Source organism: Colius striatus, chromosome 1 (genome assembly GCF_028858725.1).
Source record: "Colius striatus isolate bColStr4 chromosome 1, bColStr4.1.hap1, whole genome shotgun sequence".
Lineage (NCBI taxonomy): Eukaryota > Metazoa > Chordata > Aves > Coliiformes > Coliidae > Colius > Colius striatus.
The window spans coordinates 88,440,007-88,464,116 of record NC_084759.1 but is presented as its reverse complement, the minus strand read 5'-3'; the positions used below and the strand labels follow the sequence as shown (position 1 = coordinate 88,464,116).

Sequence of the window (24,110 nt, the reverse complement as noted above, 5' to 3'; positions counted from 1 at the left end):
ATAGGGCAGCTAATGAAAGAGGTTTTATCAGTTGACAAGCTGAAAAGAGACATCAAAGTCAGTCCCACCAAATTGGTTTTTTACTGTTCAGTGAAGCTAAATCTGCAAGTTCTTCATAGACATGGCAAGGTAAGAATCTGTGATGAATTTTGCTTGACTATGACTTTTCCAGGACATATTAAATGGTCTGATCAACAACTATTTTGTTTACAAATGCTTTCAACACCATCAAATTTAATATCAGGTGTTAAATTTTGGGGATTTTATCTCATTCTTGACCCATTACACAAGAGCTTTTTGTGTCAGTGTGTTACAGTAACTAGAATATGTAACTTTAGAGTAGTGAAAATTTGTACTTCAGACATACGCATTTTTTACAAGAGTGAGTGGAACAAAAACTTAAAATTTATACTGATGCTTTTATCCAGCTTTTTTTTCAGAACTTTATTTGCAAAGAATCTGTTATGACTATGAGTTAGATTGAGGACTTGGGGTTTTCAATGTAAGAATTCCAGTAGAAGTAAATATGGAAGAAGGATCTGAGCTTTTTACTGATGGCTCAGTAATACAGTCTGAGATGCACCTTATTTTCAGAGAAGAAAACTAGATTTCAAGTGTTTGAAAAATATTTCACTTGAACACATGTTAATATTATTAATGTATTCATTGAACTACCTTAACTGAAACTCCATGGAAAGACTAGATGAAGCTTAGATAGCTCCTTGAAATTGCTGTTATTTCAAGTGGGTTTTGGATATTATAGCAGTTCTGCCAGGAAATTGAATTAAGGAATTCCTCATGGTATGCAAGAATCACTGCTCTAAATATGTTGCCACATGTTTATATTAATGTGAAGCTTCATTTAGTACTGTCAGCCAATACTGTTTCCATCTGTAGTGGTATTGTTGAGCTTCTAATAAAGCCATGATTTGTTATAAGAGTTTATCTGGGGATGCCACACACCCTAAAGTAACTTGGAAACTAAAATATACAGCTGAGATATGAGCAAAACTCTTATTCTGGCAGTTATCTGGACAAGCAGATTTTGTGTCTAAGTGACTAAATACAAAACAACCTGTTTAAAATTCCATTTAAATTCTGGTATTGCAAAATATCAAAGCTGTTTTCTGATATGAGCTTTTTCTTTTGTTGCTCAGTATTTGCCATCATACTTTCTCTTTATGCCTAGACAGATGTGCTAGTAAGTACCTCTCCTCCTTCTATTTCTGTACTAAAGTCTAGGGTTGTGATACCACTTCTTGACTTGCTCCTTCCTTTGAGGATCCTGAATTCTACAGTATTGTGGTCCTGCCGCAAAAGCTGCCCCAAGTCTTTGAGTTCTTTCTTGTTTGTAAGTGTGAAGTTTCAACAGACCATCTCAGCTGATTCTTCAACCACCTGTTTCAGGAAGTTACCATCAATATACTCCAGAAAGTACCTGGATTGCATGCACCCTGTTATTTTGTCCCTCCAGCACATATCAGAGTGTTTAAAGTCCACCATGAGGACAAGGGCTCACAAACACGAGGCTTCTTCCAGTTCTCTGATAAAGACCTCATCTGCTTCATGGAACAGAACCTCCTAGAAGGCATGTCAAAACATATGGAAGGCAGAAAGGTGATTAGAGACAAACAACATGGCTTTACCAAGGGCAAGTCATGACTGACATTACCTCCATTGCTAATTGGCTTGGCCTTGGTCAGCTGCAGGTCCATCTTAGAACTGGTTGGTACGGAACTTACCAGATCCAGGGGAAGTTTCTAAGCAGCTTTTCACAGAAGCCACCCTCATAGCCCCCTGCTACCAAAACTTGGCCACACAAACCCACCACATTTTGTCAAAGGTTGAATAATCACTTGTAGGAGTGGGGGATCTTTCAATGTGTATGCCTTACATGGTCATACAGAGATGGAATCAATGCTCCGATTCCTGCTAATTCCATAATTCCAGAAATAATTTGTTGTTTGGTATTTTTAAACAAAGCAGCACTAAAAACCTTCTTCTCTCCTGTACTGTCTTCACATGGACACAGACTTCAGTACAGCTGCATCTTGGACGTTCCTGGGAAATTGGTGCAGGCAGCTTTCCTTATTTTGTATTGAGATAAAGGAAAAGTATTAAATACAACTTTTAAATAAAGGCTTTATATTTACTTTCAGGTTGTTAACAGTCCTATTAAATGTTTAGCAATTAGAAAAATAATGTGGGATTTTTAACAAAGAAATTGTGACTTTTTTGTGCAATATATTGTCCTATATTTGTTTCCGTAATTGTCTTGTAGGTGGTTATAGTTGGTATAGGAATAATTGTCCTGTTGTTAAGATGAGACATATTATATGGTAGAGCCTTTCCAATGTCAAGATCATGCTAAGGAGACACATTTAACTGTAAGTTAGTATATGAGGAGATTAATTTAAAATTAACAAACAATCGTTTTATGAGAAGCTGGTATTACATGTTTAAATATTTAGAGTATTTGATATTTTTGCAAGTAGCAGTGTTTCATTTTCCTGTCTTCCAAATATTTAGTAAGGTGTTTAGCCTTATTTAGTTTTAAGAGTTCTTTTTGTAGCTATATTAGCTTTTTCCAAGACATATTTAATTTTTTAAGTTAGTGAGATGACATTTCTAAATAAACTGCTAAAAGGTAACTTGTTTAAAGTTTATAAAAATGCCTAACTAGGGCAAATGGTATAATGTTTTTGTCATAGAGATATTTAGACTGATGAAATGCAGTCTATAGTTTAAAATCCCAAACACAGCAAGGCAAAATACACAGTCTTTGAACAGTACTTTGTTTGAACTACCTTTCAGAAACCTAACCAATATAGATCCAGAGAGAAACTAATTTTTTTTATCTTCTCTGTGTCATATTTTTCATTCCAGTATGTTGCTGAAAGCCTTGGATTTCAAAAGGTCACAATTCATTCATTTCTCCCCCAGAGGGAGAATAACCAGAAACATTTTTTCCCAATATTCAGCTCAATGTTCTTAATAAATCCTATAATCCTACCATAATTTCAAATGTTATGAATCACCATAAAGGCTGATGATTTGAGTCATAAATTCAGTTTCTGAAATATTGGAAGTTTTCCAGGATCTTTAAAAGAAAACCTCAAGTATTTATGTTTTCCTTTACTTCATACATGATCTTGATGACAACTTAAGAAATTTAATACTAACCTGCATACTTTTGAGACACACAAGACAAAGTTTCTTTTCAAGATACTTTTCATTTTCCTAACACTTAAAGGTGTTTGGCAGTTCAGAGGCCAAACTCCTGTAAGAAGTACAGGAAGCTGTCTGTTTGGATCAAGATTCTTTGGATAGTTTAGCTTTACTAATGAGTGCTGCTATGAAAAACTTTCTCACTTTGGAACTTGGTCACTCGCACTGAATTCAGTTAATTTCTATTTATTGATTCCAAAAGATCTTATAAATTAGTACGCACACAGAGGTATCTTTGAGGCTGTGATTTTTAAGTGACAACTAAACTGAACTGATGGGGGTTTTTTTAAAGCAAAATTTAAATACTGAGTTATACAAGAAGCAGTTTTAATTGAGCTGATTATCATCAGAATAAAGTCTGTTTCTATTCAGATACTGGCTTTGTGGGAGATACCAATTTCTAGTATATCTGGTTTAAAAGCATTGTTCTGTATGACCATTGCCATCTTTCGAGACTCATCTGTTGTGTAGTGGTAGCAGATTAAATGGGAGATTTGTTGCCAGTCAGATATGGGGAAGAGAGAGACCCTCAAAGACTTTCTGAACCTTTTGTGTTTATGTTCCAGTATATGGGTGATACATTTTGAATTTTGAGGAGTATAAGTTATAACAGACAATAATAATATTGAAATGAGGTTATTTCCATTAAAAAATGTTTATATTTCTTCTCTACTTCTGTAGTGGCAAGTTAAGTGAATCTTTGTCCATTGTCATGAACACATAAGAAACTTCTGATTTTTGTAACATGGTTCTATGGGGACAGCTGAATTAGTGGTGGTGTGTTCCAAATAATGAGAAAACCCCTTCTATCAGTCAGATCTGCTAGTGTTTCCCTCTCACTTCCCTCTTGTATTTTGGGTTGTTGGTTTCCTTCATACAAGCAAAAAGATTAGTGAAAAAAGTGAAGGTTTGTCATTGGTCAGTTTTGAATTAGTTATCTGTCAGGCTACTTTAAAAGAGAAAAAAAACCTAGTAAATTAAACTATACTACTTAAACTCTGAGGGGTTTTTTTCATGAAACATTTGAGGGTAATTGCTGCAGAGGAGGATCTGGACATCATCCAGAAATGAAGAAAATCCAGCACTTGAAAATGGAAAAACTAGTAATAGGGGTAGGCTAACTAAGGCTGATTGTTTGGAAACAACTGAAGAAAGGAATGCAGCTGTATTAGGTGGCTATATGATGCATGTGTCAAGAAGGCAAGTATGAGATTTTACCAGGCACAATATTTCCTGCAGAAAAGAAAGCACCATTAACATGGTTCAGACTTTAGCTAAGACTCATTCAGAGTACTACTCACAGTTCTGGTTGCCTTTGTTAAGAAAAATTAAACCTGAAATAAGTGCAGGGAATTGATTTTGAAATCAGAAAGACCATAATTAAAACAGTGTGTTTTGTCAGGCTTGTCAAAATCTGTGAGTGAAAGAGAAGAGGAAGTAGTGTGCAAGCTCAGTTTTCTTAGCAGGACTAATAGCTATAAATTGGACATTAATAATCTTAAAGTGGAAACTTAAAATAGAACAACAATCCAAAAGGGAGAGATGATGTAGGGAGCGGTTAATGCGTGTAAATTAACCTGAGGGTGTAATCTCATGAAGAAATTTTTTACAACAGTGGTGGCTGACGTATTCCTATTCTTTCCTACCTTGTGTTTTGTGCTATGTGTTATTGAAAGAGTTGACAGACAAACTATGCACAGTGGGGCCACTTGTATGGGGATTTATCTAAGACTTTCTCAGTTAAATGAGTTTGTTTGCTTCATTGCATGAGTGCACGTATGCTATGTTAGGGCAGGTCCTACAGGTGGTTCTGAGATTTTATGAAAAATCCCTGTGGTCCAAGACCAGACTTGCTTTTAGCAGCAGCACCACTTAAGCACCCTGTCTTTGTATAGCTATGCTTTAAGACAAATCAGCTGATTGTTCTAGACGAAAAACAATACAGGAAAAAAAGGGAAAAGTGATTTGTGTGGGATGTTTGACTGGATTTGTTTCCTCTTTGATTTGGTTCATTGTAACCATGCCAAAGCTATAGCTAGAGTGGTTGCTGGTTTGGATAGTACTGCTGCTGAAGAAATGCTGGTGAAGCATTTTGACTCCATGCTTTTATTGTGGTATTTCCAGTGGGAATTTATCAGTGAGCAAAGCTCTCCTCATTTCCTCTCTCTCCTGCTAAAGTAGATTTTGTGTTTTGATTACCAGTCTCCACCTGTCCAGAATCACTTCTTGCATGAGATGTAGGTTCTCACCTACCTTAAGATGAACCAGATAGAGAGGAGAGTTGTATTTATCATCAGTTTTTTGAGTTTTTTACTGATGAGGGGATGGAAATTTTCATCTCAAACTGATTTTCGTTCTTCTTTTCTCACCAAGAGTTAAAACAGCACCATTTTCTAAGACCTTATAATTATTAATATGTCACTTAATAGAATGTCTCAGTTTACCTGTGTATGCTTAGTACATACCTGACTTAGAAATAATTTTTTGTTCCTGCTTTCCTCCGTCTGGAAATGGGAAACATAATCATTTTCCTGAAGACTGAAACTGCTGGCATAGCATTTTAGATCTTCATACTGATTTAGGAAAGTGAAAATAGTGTCCAATGTCTAATCTTGCAGCAAAAGCAAATTAGTAATGAATCATTGAAAACAGATTATTGAGGAAGAAAGGAGCTAAAAATGGAATCCATAAGCCAAGAGCTTGGATTATTTAAGAAAGCTATTTAGGAATTACTTGAATTTGAGGTCTTGACCCCTTCTCTTGGAAATGACTTTTAGTGAGTTGAAAAATAGGACATAAAGGAAGATCTGAGGATAGTCTCTTAAAAGAGCTGTTCTGTGTCAATAGCTGTTACTTCTGTTTAAAACAGCCATAATATTTGAAGTTCATGTTTCGATGACACTAAAATGATGTACCCATAGTCTTCTGTATGTATCACGTGGCCCTCAGAAAGCAATCCAGTCACTAATGTCTGATCTTGTTCCAAAAAGCCTATATAGATCTTAACAAAGTACACTTACTGCTACTATACCTGCTGGAGCTGCAGCTTTTAGACCAACTCTTTTAAAGACCATGAAATCTGTTACTAGAATGATTACAGAAAACAGAATTTGCTTGTCTGTATGTTGAGGTTAATAATTATTTGTAAGTGGTTATTTTCAGACAGTGAGGTAGTTTCTGCTGTTTTCTTAAAACAAATACATGATAGTATAGTTTTTTATAGCAACAAGTAGATATTCTGACAAAATTTATTAAGCATGTCCCTTCAGAGGTACCTTCAGACCTAAATTGTTCCATGAGTTGGGAGAATTTACTACGGTAAGGTCAGTGTTAATTACAAAATTCAAAAATTAAAGGGTGTTGTAGTTTATGTGAACAGAAAAATATTTACTGGATAGCGTGCGTATGGAGAATGTTGTTTGTGACTTTTACTGAAAAGTTTATTTCATGGTAATATAACAAAAAATCTAGTGAGCATCTTACTTCAATGTTTTTCATTTCCCATCTCCTCAATATCCCAGCCAGTCAATGTCAAATAAGAGTTGTTTACAAACTACAGATACAGTAAAGATGTTTTTACATATCGGCATCTGTTTATAGCACATATATGCATATGATTTGGTAGATAGATACATCGTATATAAAAGTGTAGAATGATTGATACATTACTTCTTGCTTTTTTGCTTGGTAAGAATAAAAATCGGGCCACAAATTTACCATTTCTGTTACAGATCAGTTAAGGACAGCTTATCCGCTCTGCAGGTTGGAGATGGAAAGACAAGAGAGCAGAAGAGATCTCTTTTTGCTAATGTTTTGCCTTTATTGTGGTAAAAATATGTAAACAAGCTTCGGAATTACACCAGAAAATCTTAAAATTGAAAGTAAATATTTTTTTCAGTATGTTGCATAAATTCTAAGCATACCCTAAGGTTTTCTTGTGAAGTGTTTTCCTTCTGTAGTTTCCTGTGAAAAGAGGGAAATGTTTAAGAAAATTTTAAAAGGGAAATAAAGGCTGGAAGCTTCCCCTGTCTGTGCTCTCTTTTTCTCTGGGGTAACTGCCAACATTTTGGCACTGATCATAATTGCATAGTAGTCTTTTCAGTTTTAATTTTAATTTCATCCCTTTCCTCATGTGTCAGATGATGCTTTGAGAAAGGGATGAAAAAGTGTGTTCTATAACACTGCAGTGAAAAGAACGTTTTTGGAAAGGCAATGAGTTAGAAGGAAGACCACGACTGGGTTTCTTATACACACTAGTAGCCACTGCTTTTGACTCAAGTTGCACTCTCTACAGGAGAAAGACTTAACATTAAGATCACTCCAAATGACTAATTAGCTCTTATAGTGCATTGCATTGATATGCTTTTTTAGCATGTTTCACCGCCCTCAGCCTCCGCCAGGTATTTCTATATTGAATAGCTGAAGTTTAAGTTATACTCCTCTATTTTTTTTTTTTGACAAGTGTTTTCCCTGAAGATTTTTTCCTATGTAAGCTGTATATAGGAACATACATTTGTTCCTATTTTTAAGCTATAGCAATAATTTCTTATAAATTTTGTTTCTTAGCTAATATTTTAAAACTTCTTTTGATGCTGTTATTTTAAGAATACCTCAAATTTCCAAATATTTTCTTGACTTCAGTTTCATTAGTTTTAAATGATCTATTTCAAACCATACCACTTTATTCAGTATCCTTTCTCTAGTTATTTCATTATTTACAAAATCATTTGAAAAGAAAACTTACATTGCATTCAAATTTTATGTCAGCACCATGGTTCAATTACTTTAAAGGTGTTTCAGTGGTCATGTCTCATAAAAATTATTATGAAGGTAAAGGAAGACTTTTGAGGAGTTGTGTTTTTTCCCCACCTTAGAACTACAGCTTCGATAATCTCTCTATATTTTTTTTTTCTGTTGGATTAATATCAGAAAGTGTGTTCACGTTGGACTGGGATGCAGTGTACTGCTGTCTTGTGCTTTATTCTTTGTGTGCTTTATGCTAAAGCTGAATTAAAATACAGACTTGGTTTCAAAGATACCTATGAAACCTACTTGTGACAGAAATGTTGCTTGGGAACTCAGGTTTGTCACTCGTATTGGGATATCTAATGTTCTGAAGAAGTTTCATGTCTTCAACCTAAATATTCTCCTGTGCCAATAATGTAGAATTTTGAATTTTCCTTAGAGAATAAACCAAAAGTGTCTACTCAACATTGCCAATGATGGCTTTTTAAATATGAATGTCCTCTAATCCAATGTGCTTAGTTTGCACAGAGATTCAATCACTGTTACATCTGCAGTTACATCTGCAAATGAGCTGGTAGAGTGACTGATTGCAGGTTTAATTAATCTTGGAAATACTTAATTTTAGAAAGATGTTCACTTCAATTGAAGGGAAAATTAAAGAACAAATTTAAATGACGTGAATGACTGAAGAGAAAAAGAGATCTGTCGCCTTAAAATGTGTTTGTAATGTGCTTGAGTTTCAACAGTTTTCATCAATTTGGATACAGTTGTTTTGGAACTATTAACCACATTGGTACAAATCACTGTTGTCAACTGCTTAGGTAGGCAAATGCATAGCCTTTAAATGAAAAAAAAAAAAAAAATCTGGGGATATATGCCTGCTGTGACTTTATCTGTATACCTTTATAGTATCTTAATGCAACAAACAGACATAATCCCTTTTAGGAAACATTGATTTTTTTCATTTAAAAACATTGAATAAAGGTAACTTTAAGATGTTTCAAGTTCTTAGCAGTTAAGCCCTGTTAAGTAAGGAAAAGGAATCTAGGGCCTTTTACTTCTAAGTGGAAGCTCATTTTAAAAGGAGCACTGTGTTCATTGGAAGAGATGTTGATCTCTACTGTTAGTTTTACTGATTAAACATTTCAGTTCTGTTGCTTTTTTTTTAAACTTAGTAAGAGAGGGAAAATGCATTATTTTATATTAAGTTCCTCAAAAAAATTGACTCTTGGGAGAGATAATGAGCAACTTCTTGGTGATCTGATATGTGAATGACCTAAAATCTCAAGTTTTGGGGTTCTGAAGCATAGGGGTTCAAAAAGTGTCTTTATAGCATCCATTCCCACAAGTCAGCTCACTTAATTCAGGACAGGAGAAGGGAACGGGTTACAGTTAGTGGTTGCAAGTATTTGTGCTTGCTAGGAAGTAACAAGGAATATCTTAATCACAACTAATTCTCATTCTTGCACACTGACATGGATTGGAGGAAAGGGGAGAGGAAGTGGAACAGAGACATAAACCAAGATTCTAGTATAAGAAATAAAGTTTGCAAAATATTAGCTTATGATCCTTTATCCTTGAAGTCTTAATGACATACACTAAATAAAATAATAAAGTGATGGAGATAATAAAAATGGTCTCAAATAGTCTCTTTGGTCTCTTAATTTTTAGGATTTTATTTTCATTGAAGTGTTGTATTTCTGAAGGAGAGGGTAATTAATAACTGATTTTCTTCAAGTTTATATCTAGCTTTAGCTGATATAAAATAAACTGTTCTGTGCTAGACAGTAAAGCTAATCACCAGAAAATAGCTTCACAAGGGTTAAGATTACATCAGGACATGCCCTGCTTACTTGAAATTTTGAAGCATAAGAAAATCTGGTTATAAGGCACCTCTTCAACATTCCTGTCTGCTTTTTTATGGCCTAGTAGACAGCAAAAATCAAGCATGCATCCCAGCTTCAGTTTAAGAAAACAAATTTTTCTTTTTAGTATGCGTTGCAGATGGGACTCTAAGCATTGCAGGTGCTGGAATGCGTTGCTGCCAATGTTGACAAACATCAGTGAAAAGTCATCTGTCCTTATGTATTTTAGCGATTCTCATAATTTGAGCTAGAACAGTTTGTTATATGCATGCTAACTGCAGTGAAGGATTTTAAAAGCCTGGGGGAGGGGGCAGGAGAATGGGTCTGAAACCAAAGATTTCCGTATCTCAGCAGGTGAGGTATAAAAAACATTACATTATAATTTTCATTTGCATGACTGTTAAAAAAAAGGAGTCTTACTGTGCAACTTAACTCAGTTCCTCTGTTTTAATAAATAAACAAATACATAGTCTGATTATGTATGACAGTTTTGATGATGTGTGTCTAGCATCACAGTTGTACCTTCTCCTATCTGCATCATCTGTATAATTTGAACTGCGGGGATAGTAAAATGAGCTACAGAAATTGTCATTTAGTGAAAACGTGATACGTGTTTCCCCAGTGACAGACACAACTATTGAATAGCTTCTTGTCTCATTTGAGAGATTGATTATTGTCATCCTTTTCCTGACTGAGTGTGATTTTAGTACTGAAACTGAGGGTGACCTAAAAGACTTTTTTTACTTCTAAATAAGATTTGAAACTACTGCACAGATTTTTGTTTTCTGACTCTGATTGTGTTACTGTGAGCTATTATAACTTTATTTCTAGAATGGCTGTGTGTCATTGCAGCTATAAGGAAAAAGTAAAAAAGCTAATTACAACCATAATTTATTTAGAAGTTTCTTTCTGTTTTTTCACACATGGAAGTGATGGTATCTCCTTAACTTAGGAGGTGCACCTATCACAAGTGTTTTAAAATTGCATGAAGTTGGAAAATTCAAACTTCTGTTGTGCTATTGTCGTGGAATTGATTAATGTATCATCATAACATATTTTATTTTTATGCTGTCTATGCCTTGAATGGGAGAGTGCTAGTTTTGAAAAATTGGAAGTCTGAGGCTTGTAAATGCCGAATCTTCAGATTATGTTTAAAACTTTTTATTTCTATATAAAACTCTAAATTGGTGTATGTTTTTAATAGAATGAGTTCATTGTGGGCATCACTGAATTTGTGAGTTTGAAGCTTTATAGCTCCTTAAATTTACTTAAGAGTCTTCAGCATTCCTCATTCTAATCAGGGACAAGTTTCAGTATGACCATAAAGGTTGAGACTTTGAGACTGTACAGATGTCACTTCTACCTTCTCTGTTAAAAGAACTGAATAAAATGCTTTTTTTTTTTTTTTTGTCCCAGAGTTAATACACAGGAAGCAAATTGATCAAGGTTCTAAAATGTTAATACATAATGCAAATTAAAAATAAGTCATGGTTATGAGAAAGAAAGATAGGGATGACCACAGGTCTGATCCTGCTTGGAGATGCAGTTTGTATGCCCCTTTTAGACTTAGGATTCTTCTATCAGAACTGTTTCTCTACTCTCTGCTATGTATGCAGGTGACCAGGCAAGCTCCTCAGCCCAGATTTGAAGAAACCAAGAAATCTAGAAGTGGTTTGGTCAACAACAAGAAATATTTATGTTCATGAAGTCTATATGAATGAACAGAGGTCAGGAGTCTACCCATAAGGAAGGAGGTGGTCTTGTCAGGTGTCACTGCACTGTAGTGATTTACCATTCTGTGTCAGATGATGTTAAAAGCATTATTTAATATCTTCAGAAGGGCTTTATGTGGGGCAAAATCATTGATGGGGAGAAGGAGGATTTTAATGAAATAGTTTCTAATAAGTGGTGGTAGTTATGAATGAAAATTATTATTGCCACTGGTACTCCAAGCTGTGGTTTAAGTTTTGAAATGTTTTTAAATTAGCGTAATTTAAATGGATTTATACTATTTTAAAGTAATTTTACTTTGACAAATGCTAAAAGAGTAAGCAGAGACTTGGTGGAAGAAGACAAGAGAATTCTAAATAGCTGTAGTCCTGATGCCAAATGAAGTCAGCTGAGTCTTTTGCATTTACAGATATAAGTGGGTTTCTGTGCATTGGAGTCTAGTTGAATGTCTTTAAAAGGGAACTGTTTGCGAAAGATTAGAAACTGAATAATAGTGGGATGTAGATCCAGAGGAGAAAATAACCATTAATATGGGGGATTTCATTGTATATTAGGAGCGAGGAAAGAGGGAAAACCCCATGAATTTTTATAGTTAGTTCTGTTTGAGCACATCAGCATCGTTCACATGTATATAGATGTGGTAATAAATATTTTCCTTGCTTGTGAATGTTTAGATTGTGATTCATTGACTGTTTTTTAGTATTCATATTCTGTGTCGGAAATTGTCTTATTTCACGAAACCTTTGCAAGTATGTTCTTTAAAAACTGTTTTAACTATAGGCATGCAGGTTTCGTAGTGTGTGATGAATTACACACTTTGAATAATCTGGTATGTAAAGGGATACCAAAAGCCAATTAGGATGGTTTGTAAGAGCTCTCAGAGGGACATTTCTCCCTTTTCAGATAATCTTTTATTTTGGGAATTGTGTTGCTTTGCAATTTCATTGCTCAGAAACCTGTGTGCTAACTTCCATTTACTACTTGAATGGAAGAATGTGTCTTTTAAGTTACATTTAAGCATTTATTTCACTTAACAGGTCAATATTCATTCAATATGTGAGCTTCTGAAAAAAAGCTCTTTCAGTCCTCAAATTTTCCCTTGCATCTTTTCAGAAGACTTTGGAATGGATTTCTTTAAAACTATCATGTCAATCATTAAATAAGTAGCAGTGAAAAAATGATTGATTTGCCATAAGTATTGCAGTCTTGAAAGAATCCTATCCTGTTTTGTAACCTATTAATTTTTAATGTTTGAAAACTCAACTTACCATAATTATCTGATTGTATTTTTCATTGCTGACATTGGGTGGAAGATTCTGTATTTTAAGTCAGGCCACCAAAGAAACCTCCCAAAAAAGCATATTGGTGGTAATAATTTTTTAAAAGGTTGACAATGTTCTAACTCATGTTTTGGCAAGTGTAATTTTACTTTTGAAAAAAATCTAGCTTTTCATTAGTTGAGTGCAATTTTAACATCTATGTGAACCGGTATTAATAAGTCTTTCTATTTGTAAATTTTGTGGGGCTTTTAAGTGCCATATTTGAGAGAAAATGGTAAACTTTTGTGGAATTTTTAAGTATTATCTTGGAGATTGTTTCTATCTAGTGATGTTACATAAGCTCACAATAAACCTAGTTTGTGGAAAACAAAAAAAATAAAAATCAAACACTTGACTTAAGAATTCTGTTACTTACGTCATTTTGAAGGAATATATTTTCACTGGTTCCAAGTAGTAATTTTAACCTCAAATATGTTTCACACATCCACCCATTTGGATCATATCCTTCCTCCCCTATTTGGATTATGCATCAAAATAAAGTCTACTTAACATTTAATAATATTGTTGGTATATTACATAAATTTTCTAGGAGTGTAGCCTTTCTGAAGTGGCATAGTAAGAATATGTCTTTGATACAGGAAAATACAAAAGCAATTTGGTGTTTGTTACACTAGTCTGTAGTTAATACTATTAATTTTACATTTAATAGGCAGCAGGGATGATAGCTGTAAGATTCCATGCCAATACCATACCTGAACATTGGATCTAAACTTTGTTTATAAATGATAGAATTGTAGCTCAATGACTGAAAGAGAACAGGTTATTTATTGCTGTTTTCTGTATATGTGTTTCAGGGGTCCGTTCAGTGTTGTGCGGCGATGTATCAACAGGGAAACAGGGCAACAGTTTGCTGTAAAGATTGTCGATGTAGCAAAATTCACTTCAAGTCCTGGATTAAGCACAGAAGGTAAGAACAAACAATTAAGTCAATTCAAAGCAGATATTTTTTTTGTCAGCCTTTTCTGTGTTTGCTTGCTCTGGCAGATTCTTTCTGGTTTGTATTTTGTTTTAAAGCAAAGTCTTATTCCTCAGGTTTAACTTGCTTTAATGTAGTGCATAGATTTATAATCCCTAGTAGTTTCTACAGCTCTTCAGTTGTGATAATGAATATTAGAAAGAATGTAAGATCTATACTAACTCTAAGCCATTGCTATCTCTGTTTGGATTTCTTTGTTTAAGAATGTGAATTTCTTAAAGAAAAAGTTTGAATTCTGAATCAAAAAAGCATACAAAGTAAGTAAAAGAAGACCACATCGTCTTTTAGTTTTACTAGTCTATATTTAGCAAGTAATCTGCTATAAATGGACACTTGTGATTAAAGTCTGCAAAATTATGTTTAAAAATGTATACATTTTTCATATAGCCAGGATTTTAAAACAGTGCTGCAGAACTGCTACAGTATCAATAAAAGGCTGTAACTCTTAACATTTCCTATTTTAGGGTAAAGTGATATGTCTTTTCCAAGTCAAATACGCAATTTGTGTGCAAAAAGTGCTGCTTTTACACTATGTGAAAAAAAGACCATGATATCTGAAAGACAATCACTGTGTATTACATGTCCAGTATATTTTTGCTGGAGATCATATTCTTCCATACAGTAATAGGGTTTTGGGGATTCCATTTGTGCCATCTAAGTCCTTATGAACCCAAGTTAAGCAGCAAAAAAGAGTCAAAGGGTAATTATAACAAGCCTTAATGGCTAATTCGATTTACAAAGCAAATCACAGGTCTGGCTTCAGACTTTAACAAGGATTTTCATTTCGATCTGATAACACCATTGCTAGTTTCTTTTTCCTAACCTTCCAACAAAATATACGTCTCACTTTTGGTAATATTCAGCTCGTATACAGCCACGTTATGTTTTTGGCAGGTTATACCAAAATAATTCCATTTTGAGCTAGTGTATTATTACTAAAATTATTTGCTGTTTTTTAAAGAAGTTCTGTCTGTATCCTAGCCTTTTTTATGAGCCTCATCTTAGCTACCGATGCTAGGACACATTTTTTTACCTTAAATGAATATTACTTTCCTCACTCTATGACAGTAAAATTCAATGTTTTGGAGCCATGAAGACATTGCTGAAAGGGAGAAATAGACAAAAGAAGAGGAACTCATCAGAATGAAAAGAGAAGCCAAAAGTAATAATAGATTCACTGTGAAAATGAAAGATAACTGTCAGTGATTTTTATTTGCTGCCTGTGTCTAACGAACAAGCTTGGGTATATACTAAAATTCTTTTATTTTTCCATTCCACTTATATTGATATAATTCAAACTAGTAGGTAATTGAGTTAACAGATCACAAACACTTTCTGGGTTTTGTAGTTGTTGCTTTTGTGGGGGTTTTTTGTGCATTATTGTTGTGTTGGGGGGATGGTGTTTTTTTTAAAGTTTTTTAATTGTTATGCATTAGATTTGTAACATTAGGACACGTAGATGTATAAGTGAATGTGGAGCAAGTCTTTAACTGTACATAAGAATCTGAGCCCATTTTTAAAAATCTGTTTCTATATATGCTCTTTATTTTGGGATGGGATTTTTTTGGGTTGCAGGGTTTTTTTGTGGTCCTGTCCTCTATCCAGCATCTAGGTTTATTTTTAAAAATATTGTATTTATCTTAAAAGTTTACTATTTGTTTCTCTTATTTCCAGTATGGCATTCCTTAAATATATTGCTGGGGAGCCATCATGGTGATACTTGCATAAAATAAATATTAGATAACTTACCTGGGAGGAAGTTGTATTTGTAAATTGTGTTAAAATGTAGGCTGGAAGGAAATGGTAACCCATGGAATATTCTTTACTTTAGTTTTGCCATCTGCAAGACCATTTAGGTCTTGAAGTTTATTTTTGTACAACTCTTCATCTCCAGTGTTTTCTTAAGCACAGGAGTGGTAGAACAGGACATTCTGCATGTGAGGGAGCTGATGACAATTCCTTCCATGAATTTCATGTACATGTAAAGTGCTGAGAGGTAAGGAGCACAGTATGCCTCTGCACTTATGATTAAATCTAAAAGGTCTCTGTTCATGAGTGCTTTTGCATAGGCACCCATATGGGATGACGTGTTTATGGGTAACGACTTCATCTTTATATTTGTCAGCAGTGTACTCCTGTGGCAAAGGCAGACAGCTGCATAGTAAGATTTGCAAAAGTGTAGCAAATAAGTCAAAGGAAGTGATTATTCTCTCTATTTAGCCCTTGTGAGACCTTATCTGGAGACTGTGTACAGTCTTGGTTTCCTCTGTGAAAGAATCATGTACTGGCATGATTCACAGGTGTAGCAAAATTCACTTAAAGTCCTGGATTAAGCACAGAAGGTAAGCATAGTCCAACAGAGGTGGACTGAGAGAGAACTGGATTTGTCTAGCCTTTAGAATAGAAGCTAATGTGAGATTTAATGCTGTCTTCAACTATATAATAAAAGAATATAGAGCAGACAGAGCCAAAATCTTCATATAGGCCCACAACAAAAAGACAAGAGGCTGTGTGGACCAGTTCCAGCATGGAAAATTCCAATTAAAGACAGGAAAACAAATTCACCTTGTGAGTGGTACAAATGCTACAGGTTGCACAGAGAGAATTGTAGAGAGCATCCACAGAGATGGCTCAGAATTTGACTGCACAAGGCTCTGAACTGCCTGACCTACTTTGACGTTCTCTGAGCAAGAGTTTGAAATAGACCTCTAGAGGTTCTTTCCAACCTACATGATTCTCTAGTTCTAGTAGCAACCATCTACGTGTAATATGTGGAGCAGTGTAGTTTTAGCACAAAACTGAGAAGGTGCGGGCTTGGATGATCAGGTAGTGAGGTGAATTGTTAACTGGTTGAAGGGAAGAAGGCAGAGAGTTGTGATCAATGGGACAGGGTCTAGTTAGAGGCCTGTATCTAGTGGAGTCCCTCAGGGGTCAGTACTGAGACCAGGACTGTCCAATCTATTCATTAATGACCTTGATGAGGGAACAGAGAACACTGTCAGCAAGTTTGCTGACGATACTAAACTGGGAGAAGTGGTTGAGACACCAGAAGGCTGTGCTGCTGTTCAACAAGACCTGGACAGGCTGGAGAATTGGGCAGGGAGAAATCCAATGAAATTAAAGAAGGGCAAGTGTAGAGTCCTACATCTGGGAAAGAATAATCCCATGTACCAGTACAGGTTGGGTAATGAACTCTTACAGAGTAGTGTAGGGCAAAGGGACCTGGGGGTCATGGTGGACAGCAGGATGAGCGTGAGCCAGCAATGTGCCCTCGTGGCCAAGAAGGGCAATGACATCCTGGGGTGTATTAGAAGGACTGTGGTTAGCAGGTGGAGAGAGGTTCTGCTCCCCCTCTACTCCGCTCTCGTGAGACCACATCTGGAATATTGTGTCTAGTTCTGGGCCCCTCAGTTCAAGAAGGACAGGGAGCTGCTGAAGAGACTTCAGCACAGGGCCACCTAGATGGAGTGGAGCATCTCCCTTATGATGAAAGGCTGAGGGAGCTGGGGCTCTTTAGCTTGGAGGAGGCTGAGGGGTGATCTCATTAGTGTTTACAAATGTGTAAAGGGCAGGTGTCAAGAGGATGGAGCCAGGCTGTTCTCAGTGATGTTCAATGATAGGACAAGGGGCAATGGGTACAAGCTGGAACACATGAGGTTCCAGAGAAACACAAGGAAGATTTTCTTCACTGTGAGGCTGAGGGAGCACTGGCAGAGGCTGCCCAGATGGATTGGTTGTGGAGTCTCCTTCTCTGGGGACATTCAAAGCCCACCTGGATGAGTTCCTGTGTGACCAGCTCTAGGAGGTCCTGCTCTGGCAGGGGGATTGGACAAGATGATCTTTCAAGGTCCTTTCCAACCCTTAAGATTCTGTGATTCTATATGATTCTGTGAATATAGGGAGAAAATTTAGAACAGTACTGGGCTTAAAAGGGAGTTAAATTAAAAGTGTGTTTAACACAATGTCAGTTTAAACCTGATTTTGATACAGCATTTAAATTTCTTTATCTTGTGAGGAAATTGGACTTGGAATATGATAATACTACCTGCCTTACCACAGTAACAAAAGCAATCAAGCTTGAAAAATTGATACATCTCTAATCTAATCTGTGTTTATTAATTGGTACTATCAAGACCATTTGTGATATGTGATAAAGAAGCCACTAGCTTGAAAAGCAGACTTATCTAGTATCACATTCTCTCCATAAAGCTGCTTGATACACATAGTATCTGTAGACACAGATGTGTCAAGTGGTTTTTATGTCTGTGTGCATCTCTGCTGTGGTTTCATGATAGGAAAAAAAATTTACTGCTGTATAACAGTGCCTGACAGCTAACAAATCTAATTTAGTCTAAACTCTATTGGATTTAAGTATTAGTATTCATGGTCTTTGCATACCATCTACTATCAATCTCTGTAGTTTTGTAATTCAACCGTATTAATGAAGTATATTGACACATTGTCACTGTTCAAGTCACTTGTATGATCTACTGTATTAATGTTGACTATTTTACATGATGACAGATTCTACTATAATTCGCTATGCTTTCATATTGCACAGATCCTATATATATATGAAAATGGGAAGCTTGAATATTTTTAGATGTAAGAGACTATATTGTACATATCTTGGTTTTAGTTAATTATTCTAACATGAAATATCTGTAAGTGCAAAGACTATTAGAATAGTGGTTGGTTCCTTACTACTTTATAAAAGCCAATATACATTATTTGTCTGCCTTTTCTTAATGCTGAGTGCTTTTTAAAACAATTTCAAGGGAAGTGTCCTGTGCTTACAGTGCATATCTGTTCATAGTTAGTTTTCAATATTTAATTTATCTTATGTTAGATTCAGTTATTTGTAATTCATTTTGATAGAAATTTCCCCACAAAGTGATTACCATTATTTACACAACCTTCTCATAGATTAGATCTTATTTATTTGGTTGAGATACACATATTTGTACAGGTTTCTACCTATACAAGCCACTGTAAAGCTGGCATGGAAAGATTGAGGTTTCCTTTAGAGCCCCAGTTGGTTCTGATGGAAACCAGATGTGAAGACAGTCTCTGCAAAATATTTTGTCTGTGACAAAGTACAAAATTGTAGCCAAGAAATAAGTTTTATGAGTATAATTCTTGGACTGCTTCTAGCACTGAGAGTAGCAAGATAATTGCATCAAAACTGGCATTGGAATTCTACTTCTTTCACACATGGGTAGAACTGTTCCTGTTTTGGTACAAAAAATGGTATCTAAGCCTTTCTATGGGATTTGCATGCTTTAACTTAATGAAGAATTTGAGTTTTCTTGTTTTCTTTTTCTGAAGAAGTCATAGGCTGGTTTGGTTATAAATTCAGTTCAACTAATTTATATGTATAAATTTCATAAATGTCTAACTGTTTTCAGTTCTGATATGACTTTCATAAACCAAATGTCATTAGAGTGAATACTTCTGTGGAGAAATATAAGAGATGGAATCAAGCATTTTTCCCCAGAAGAGATTTAAGTATTGAAGCATGTTAACCATGTAATAGATACAATGAATCACAGGAATGCATGAAGACATAATGAGGATTTACTTTTTGATTTTATTTTTTCTTGCTACTGGAAGTCAATTCACTGCAGAAATGATGCACGTGGGGTTTTCTTTGTTGGAAATACAGAATTCAGTCTTGGACAATATGTCACATAATATTTTTTTTTTTTTAAGTGTAAAAATCAGCATTGTAAGTTATGGGCCTTCTTTGGTGTTGTTTCTAGCATGTACCCAAATACAGGCTTCCAGGAGTTGAATACCATTTGTCACTAGTCAAATTGTCATCTTTTGACTTCAGAACAAGTCCCCAATACAAATTTGATTTGTTCAAGGAAGCAAATACGAAATTTTTTGAAGGAAATATGGCCTTTCATCCAGATGATAAGCAAACGGTAATAAAGATCAACTATATGGTATTATTTTATTTCAAGATCATAAAATGTCTTGAAATTTGATGCAGCCATATCCACAGCAGTGTTGACATTAACACTTTCTGTCTTCAGAAGGGAAAACATAGTTTGTGAATTTATTACATCCATTTTAAAGCACGTAAGAGTATTTACCTTTTTTTTTTGTAATCTGTTGATAAAATAAAAGGAAAAATTATAAGTTTTTATGTACTGCAAGCAGCTAGTTCTATATACCTCCTAATGTTTCTCCAAAACAAAGACAGCTTTATCATATATTTTCAGTCCCTTGCCTTTAATATGTATGTTTTTATTGGATTTACTATAGTACTGATCACACAAGAGCTTTGCAGAAGTGTATCTCTTTCCCTTGTCTTTTTTTAATCTTTACTACTTGATTATACATTAATCTGATAACTTTGTTCATCTGTTCCTTTGTTCATCACTGTTGTGCCAACATTGTAAAAATGGCTGTTCTATTTAGTGAATGACACCACTAACTAGTTACACATTGTCAGATTAGTTCGGTCTTTACATAATGTTATAATGAAACTTCTTTTGAGGATGATAATGGTGCAGCTGAGAGCAAGATTAGTCAGCACTTTTCCCAATTTTGTAAATGTAAACTGTACCCTTTATAAATTTCAAGATGCAATTATATGAAGTGTGTTTGACTGTCATTTTACTAATGATTCATTCTAATAATAACAACATATTAAGGTATTAATTTTTAAAATTGCTGTGTCTTGAAATTCTTAGAACACATATAATAGTAAAATAATTATGTAATTAATACTAAACAGAATTTACACAACAGATAATATAATTTAACCATTGTTTTTGTTATATAGATGAGTATGTGGTTGACATGGATTTTTTTTTTAAAGTAATCTTAATTAGTTGAAAAGTGCTGTTGAAGGAACATTGCTATAATCTTTTCCTCTCATTTTACATCCCACTTCCATATGTATGGAATAAGAAAGATGTTCACATATGTGAACAAGAAAATAAAATGTATGTAAACAAATTTTGTTATGAAGAGTTTCTTTAAACTTCCTGTCATACAAGTCAGCAAAGTCAGTGAATACTGTTTGTCACTGAAGATAATTCCTCTTTCTACATTTAAAATAGGGCTTAGTAACCATTTAAAATCTTTACTGAAATAGTGTGGGACAATACAGAACACTGAAACATTTTTCTGGAAAAATGCACGTAATTTATGCACATCTTAATGATCTCAAGTCATAGAGATTATTTACTAATTGAGACTTGTACTTATGCATCATGTCTGTGTAATCTGGACAAAAAATGGTCCTTTAAATCTATCATTTCAATCCCATCTGTACTTGGGAGCTAACAACTATTTTGAGTGTAAGTTTCACTGAAAATTCAATTTGAAAATACTAAAAACTCATGATAGAATTTTTTAATTTAGAAAAAAAAAATGTTCAGATAGTGTTTGTGGTTTAGTATAAATCACAGAACCCAAAGGTAGACTGGTATTAATTTATGCCAAGTAGACTCACAAAATGATACCTGCAAGGTAATTGGGGCATCCTGGGGTGTACTGAATATCTCACAAAAGTCTTGGAAATAACTGTCCTAGATTTGTTCTGTGATTTTGGTTGGTTGGTTGGTTGGTTTATATTTTTTTTGCCACTGATAAATCTGTCATTGAAATGTCCATCCCTACCAGCTACAGTTGCATCCTCAGTCACACAGAACCTGATACTGCTTTCTAAACTATATCTCCCAAACTGTAATGAGAAAGATTATAGTTGTTCAGGGTTCTAAAAAGCCTTCTATTCTAATATTTTCTTTCAGACACATTTCACTATTATTTGAAAATAGCATTTGAAATCTCACACTGTTCCCACAATCACCAAATTGTTTAGATTGGAAGACACCTTTAAGATTAAGTCCAGCCATTAGCCTAACGCTGCCACATACACCACTAAAATGTGTCTCTAAGCACCAAATCTACACATTTTTTAATACCTCCAGGGATAGTGACAAGATTTCAGTCTTGTCTGTCACTTTATTAAGTATTTAGTTGCATGCATGTGGTGGTTTGAGCATGCTTACTTTTGGTGGTTAAATATGTGAAGTATTGAGTAAAGGAGATGTTGAAGAACTCCTATTTTTTATAATCAGAAGCAGGCCTGAAATACCTAAGATTGTATTGTTAAAGTGTTCTTCACATCTAAGTATATTTAAAGAGATGTACGTCCACTCCATTGGGGTCAAAAAGTGCTGATGGAGCTCAGAGATATCACTGCAGTCTGGATAGTCTTTGAATAATCATGGTGACTGGGAGAGGTGTCTAAGGACGTATGGAGAGAAAATGTCACTCTTGTCTTTAAGAAGGGCAAGAAGGAGGATCTAGGAAACTACATGTCAGTCAACTTCAACTCCATCCCTGGGAAATCTGATGGAGCAGTGTCGTGGTTTGGCCCAGCTAGCACAGCAGCACTATGACAGTCTCTCGCTCGGTGCCCCCATTCACCCCCACCCTCGTTAGGATGGGCAGAGGACTCAGCGAAATGGGAGTAAAAAGATAAGCAAGGTTGTTGTGGATTAAGACAAGGTCAGAGAGGGCTCACTGCCAGTTACGGTTCCGGGCAAAACAGACTCCAGTACTCGACTCAGAGCGGAAAGTAGAAACGTTTATTCTACAAGAAACAGAATGGAATAAAAACAAAAAGGGAGTAGGATGATGAGAAAATTACAACCAGCACTTTAAGATCTCCCTCCCCCATCCCTCCTTTCTTCCCGGGCCCAGCTCACTGCTCCCGATATCTCTACCTCCTCCCCTCTCAACGGCTCAGGGGAGCAGGGAATGGGGGATGTGGTCAGTCTCTCACAGATGGACTCTGCTGCTTTTGTCTTCTCAGATGAGGACAACTCATGGCATTATTCCCCTGCTCCAATATGGGGTTCCTCCCCCAGAACACAGTCCTTAACAAACTTCTCTGGTGTGGGTTGTTCCCAGCAGCTGCGGCTTCTGCCGATACAGGGTCCCTCACACGGGACACAGTCCTTGGTGAATATCTCTGGCGTGGATTCTTCACCGCGGTTGCAGTTTCTGCAATTACAGGGTCCCTCTCTCAGGACAAGACCTCTTCTAGGCATAAGTTTAATGAGCTGCTTTGTTGTGGGTTCCTCCCCACAGTTAGAGCTGTGGATATTGGGTCCCTCCTTCGGAACATGACCTGCTCCAGCCATAGTGATAAGAAAATCACTGCCCCTGGTTTGGGGTCTGCAGTGAAGTGTTTGGATTCCCCCCACAGGACATAGCCTCCTCTGGCCATAGTTACTGTCCCTGGCTCAGGGCCTATAATGAAGTGAATCACTGCCCCTGTTCCGGGACCAGCTTTAGCAAAATGAGTCTCTGCCCCTGATGCGGGCTCATTATCAAAATGAGTCTGTACCGCTGATGCGGGGTCTTTAAAGAAATGAAAATAAATCTCAGCTTCACCAGTTCTCTCCATAGATTGCAGGGGAGTCTCTGCTACAGTACACCTCCTCCTCTCTTTCATTGCTGACCTTGCAGTCCGGATGGTAGTTTCTCTCACTGTTCCTACTCCTTGCACCACCACCAGCCAGAAGAAGAAGAAGGGGCAGAAAAAGGAAGAAGATGGAGGAAGAACCCTCCTCTTCCGGCATCATCTTAAAAAGTGATTGTGGAGACATCTAATTGGCTCAGCCCCAGAAGTGGGTCTGGCTCTGAGCTGGGGAGAGTTTGGAGCAACTTCTTACAGAAGCCATATTTACAGCCCCTTCCCCCTTACCAGAAAAGTCTATCATGTCAAACCATGACAAACAGCTAATCCTGGAAACCGTTTCCAGGCACCTGAAGGACAAGAAATTAATCAGGAGTAGTCAGCAGGGATTCAGCAATAGGGAAGTCCTGGCTGACCAACATGAGAAACCTCCAAGACTGGTAGATGAAGGAGAGCAAAAGATTTTGCCCACCTAGATATTTTCAGGAATGCCTTTGACACTGTATACTAAAAGATCCTCATAGAGAAGCTAATGGCAGACAGCGAGATGGACTGAAAACTGACTGAACAGCTGTACCTCGAAAGTGCTCATCAGTAGTACAAAGGCTAGTTGGAGGCCAGTAACTAGTGGCGTAGCCCAAGGTTCAATACTGGGTCCAGTCTTCAATACATTCGTTAATGGTCTGTCTGGGCAATGGAGCAGAGTGCACCCTCAGCAAGTCTGCAGAGACACCAAATTGGAAGGAGTGACTGAAGCACCAGAGAGTTGTGCTGCC

At 36.0% G+C, this 24,110-nt stretch overlaps 1 protein-coding gene across 5 annotated transcripts in view; it reads left to right on the top strand.

Moving 5' to 3' along the window:
• The window catches only part of CASK (calcium/calmodulin dependent serine protein kinase), a 205,111-nt gene that overhangs the window by 39,355 nt on the left and 141,646 nt on the right, over positions 1–24,110 (top strand). For 4 of the 5 annotated variants that reach the window (XM_062000249.1, XM_062000242.1, XM_062000233.1 and 1 more), the window contains exon 2: positions 13,705–13,817. In XM_062000249.1, coding sequence (XP_061856233.1) covers positions 13,705–13,817 — 113 coding nt within the window. Of the gene's footprint in view, positions 1–13,704; positions 13,818–16,187; positions 16,229–24,110 lie in introns of those variants that run through there. The other variant, XM_062000258.1, reaches the window with a different exon arrangement.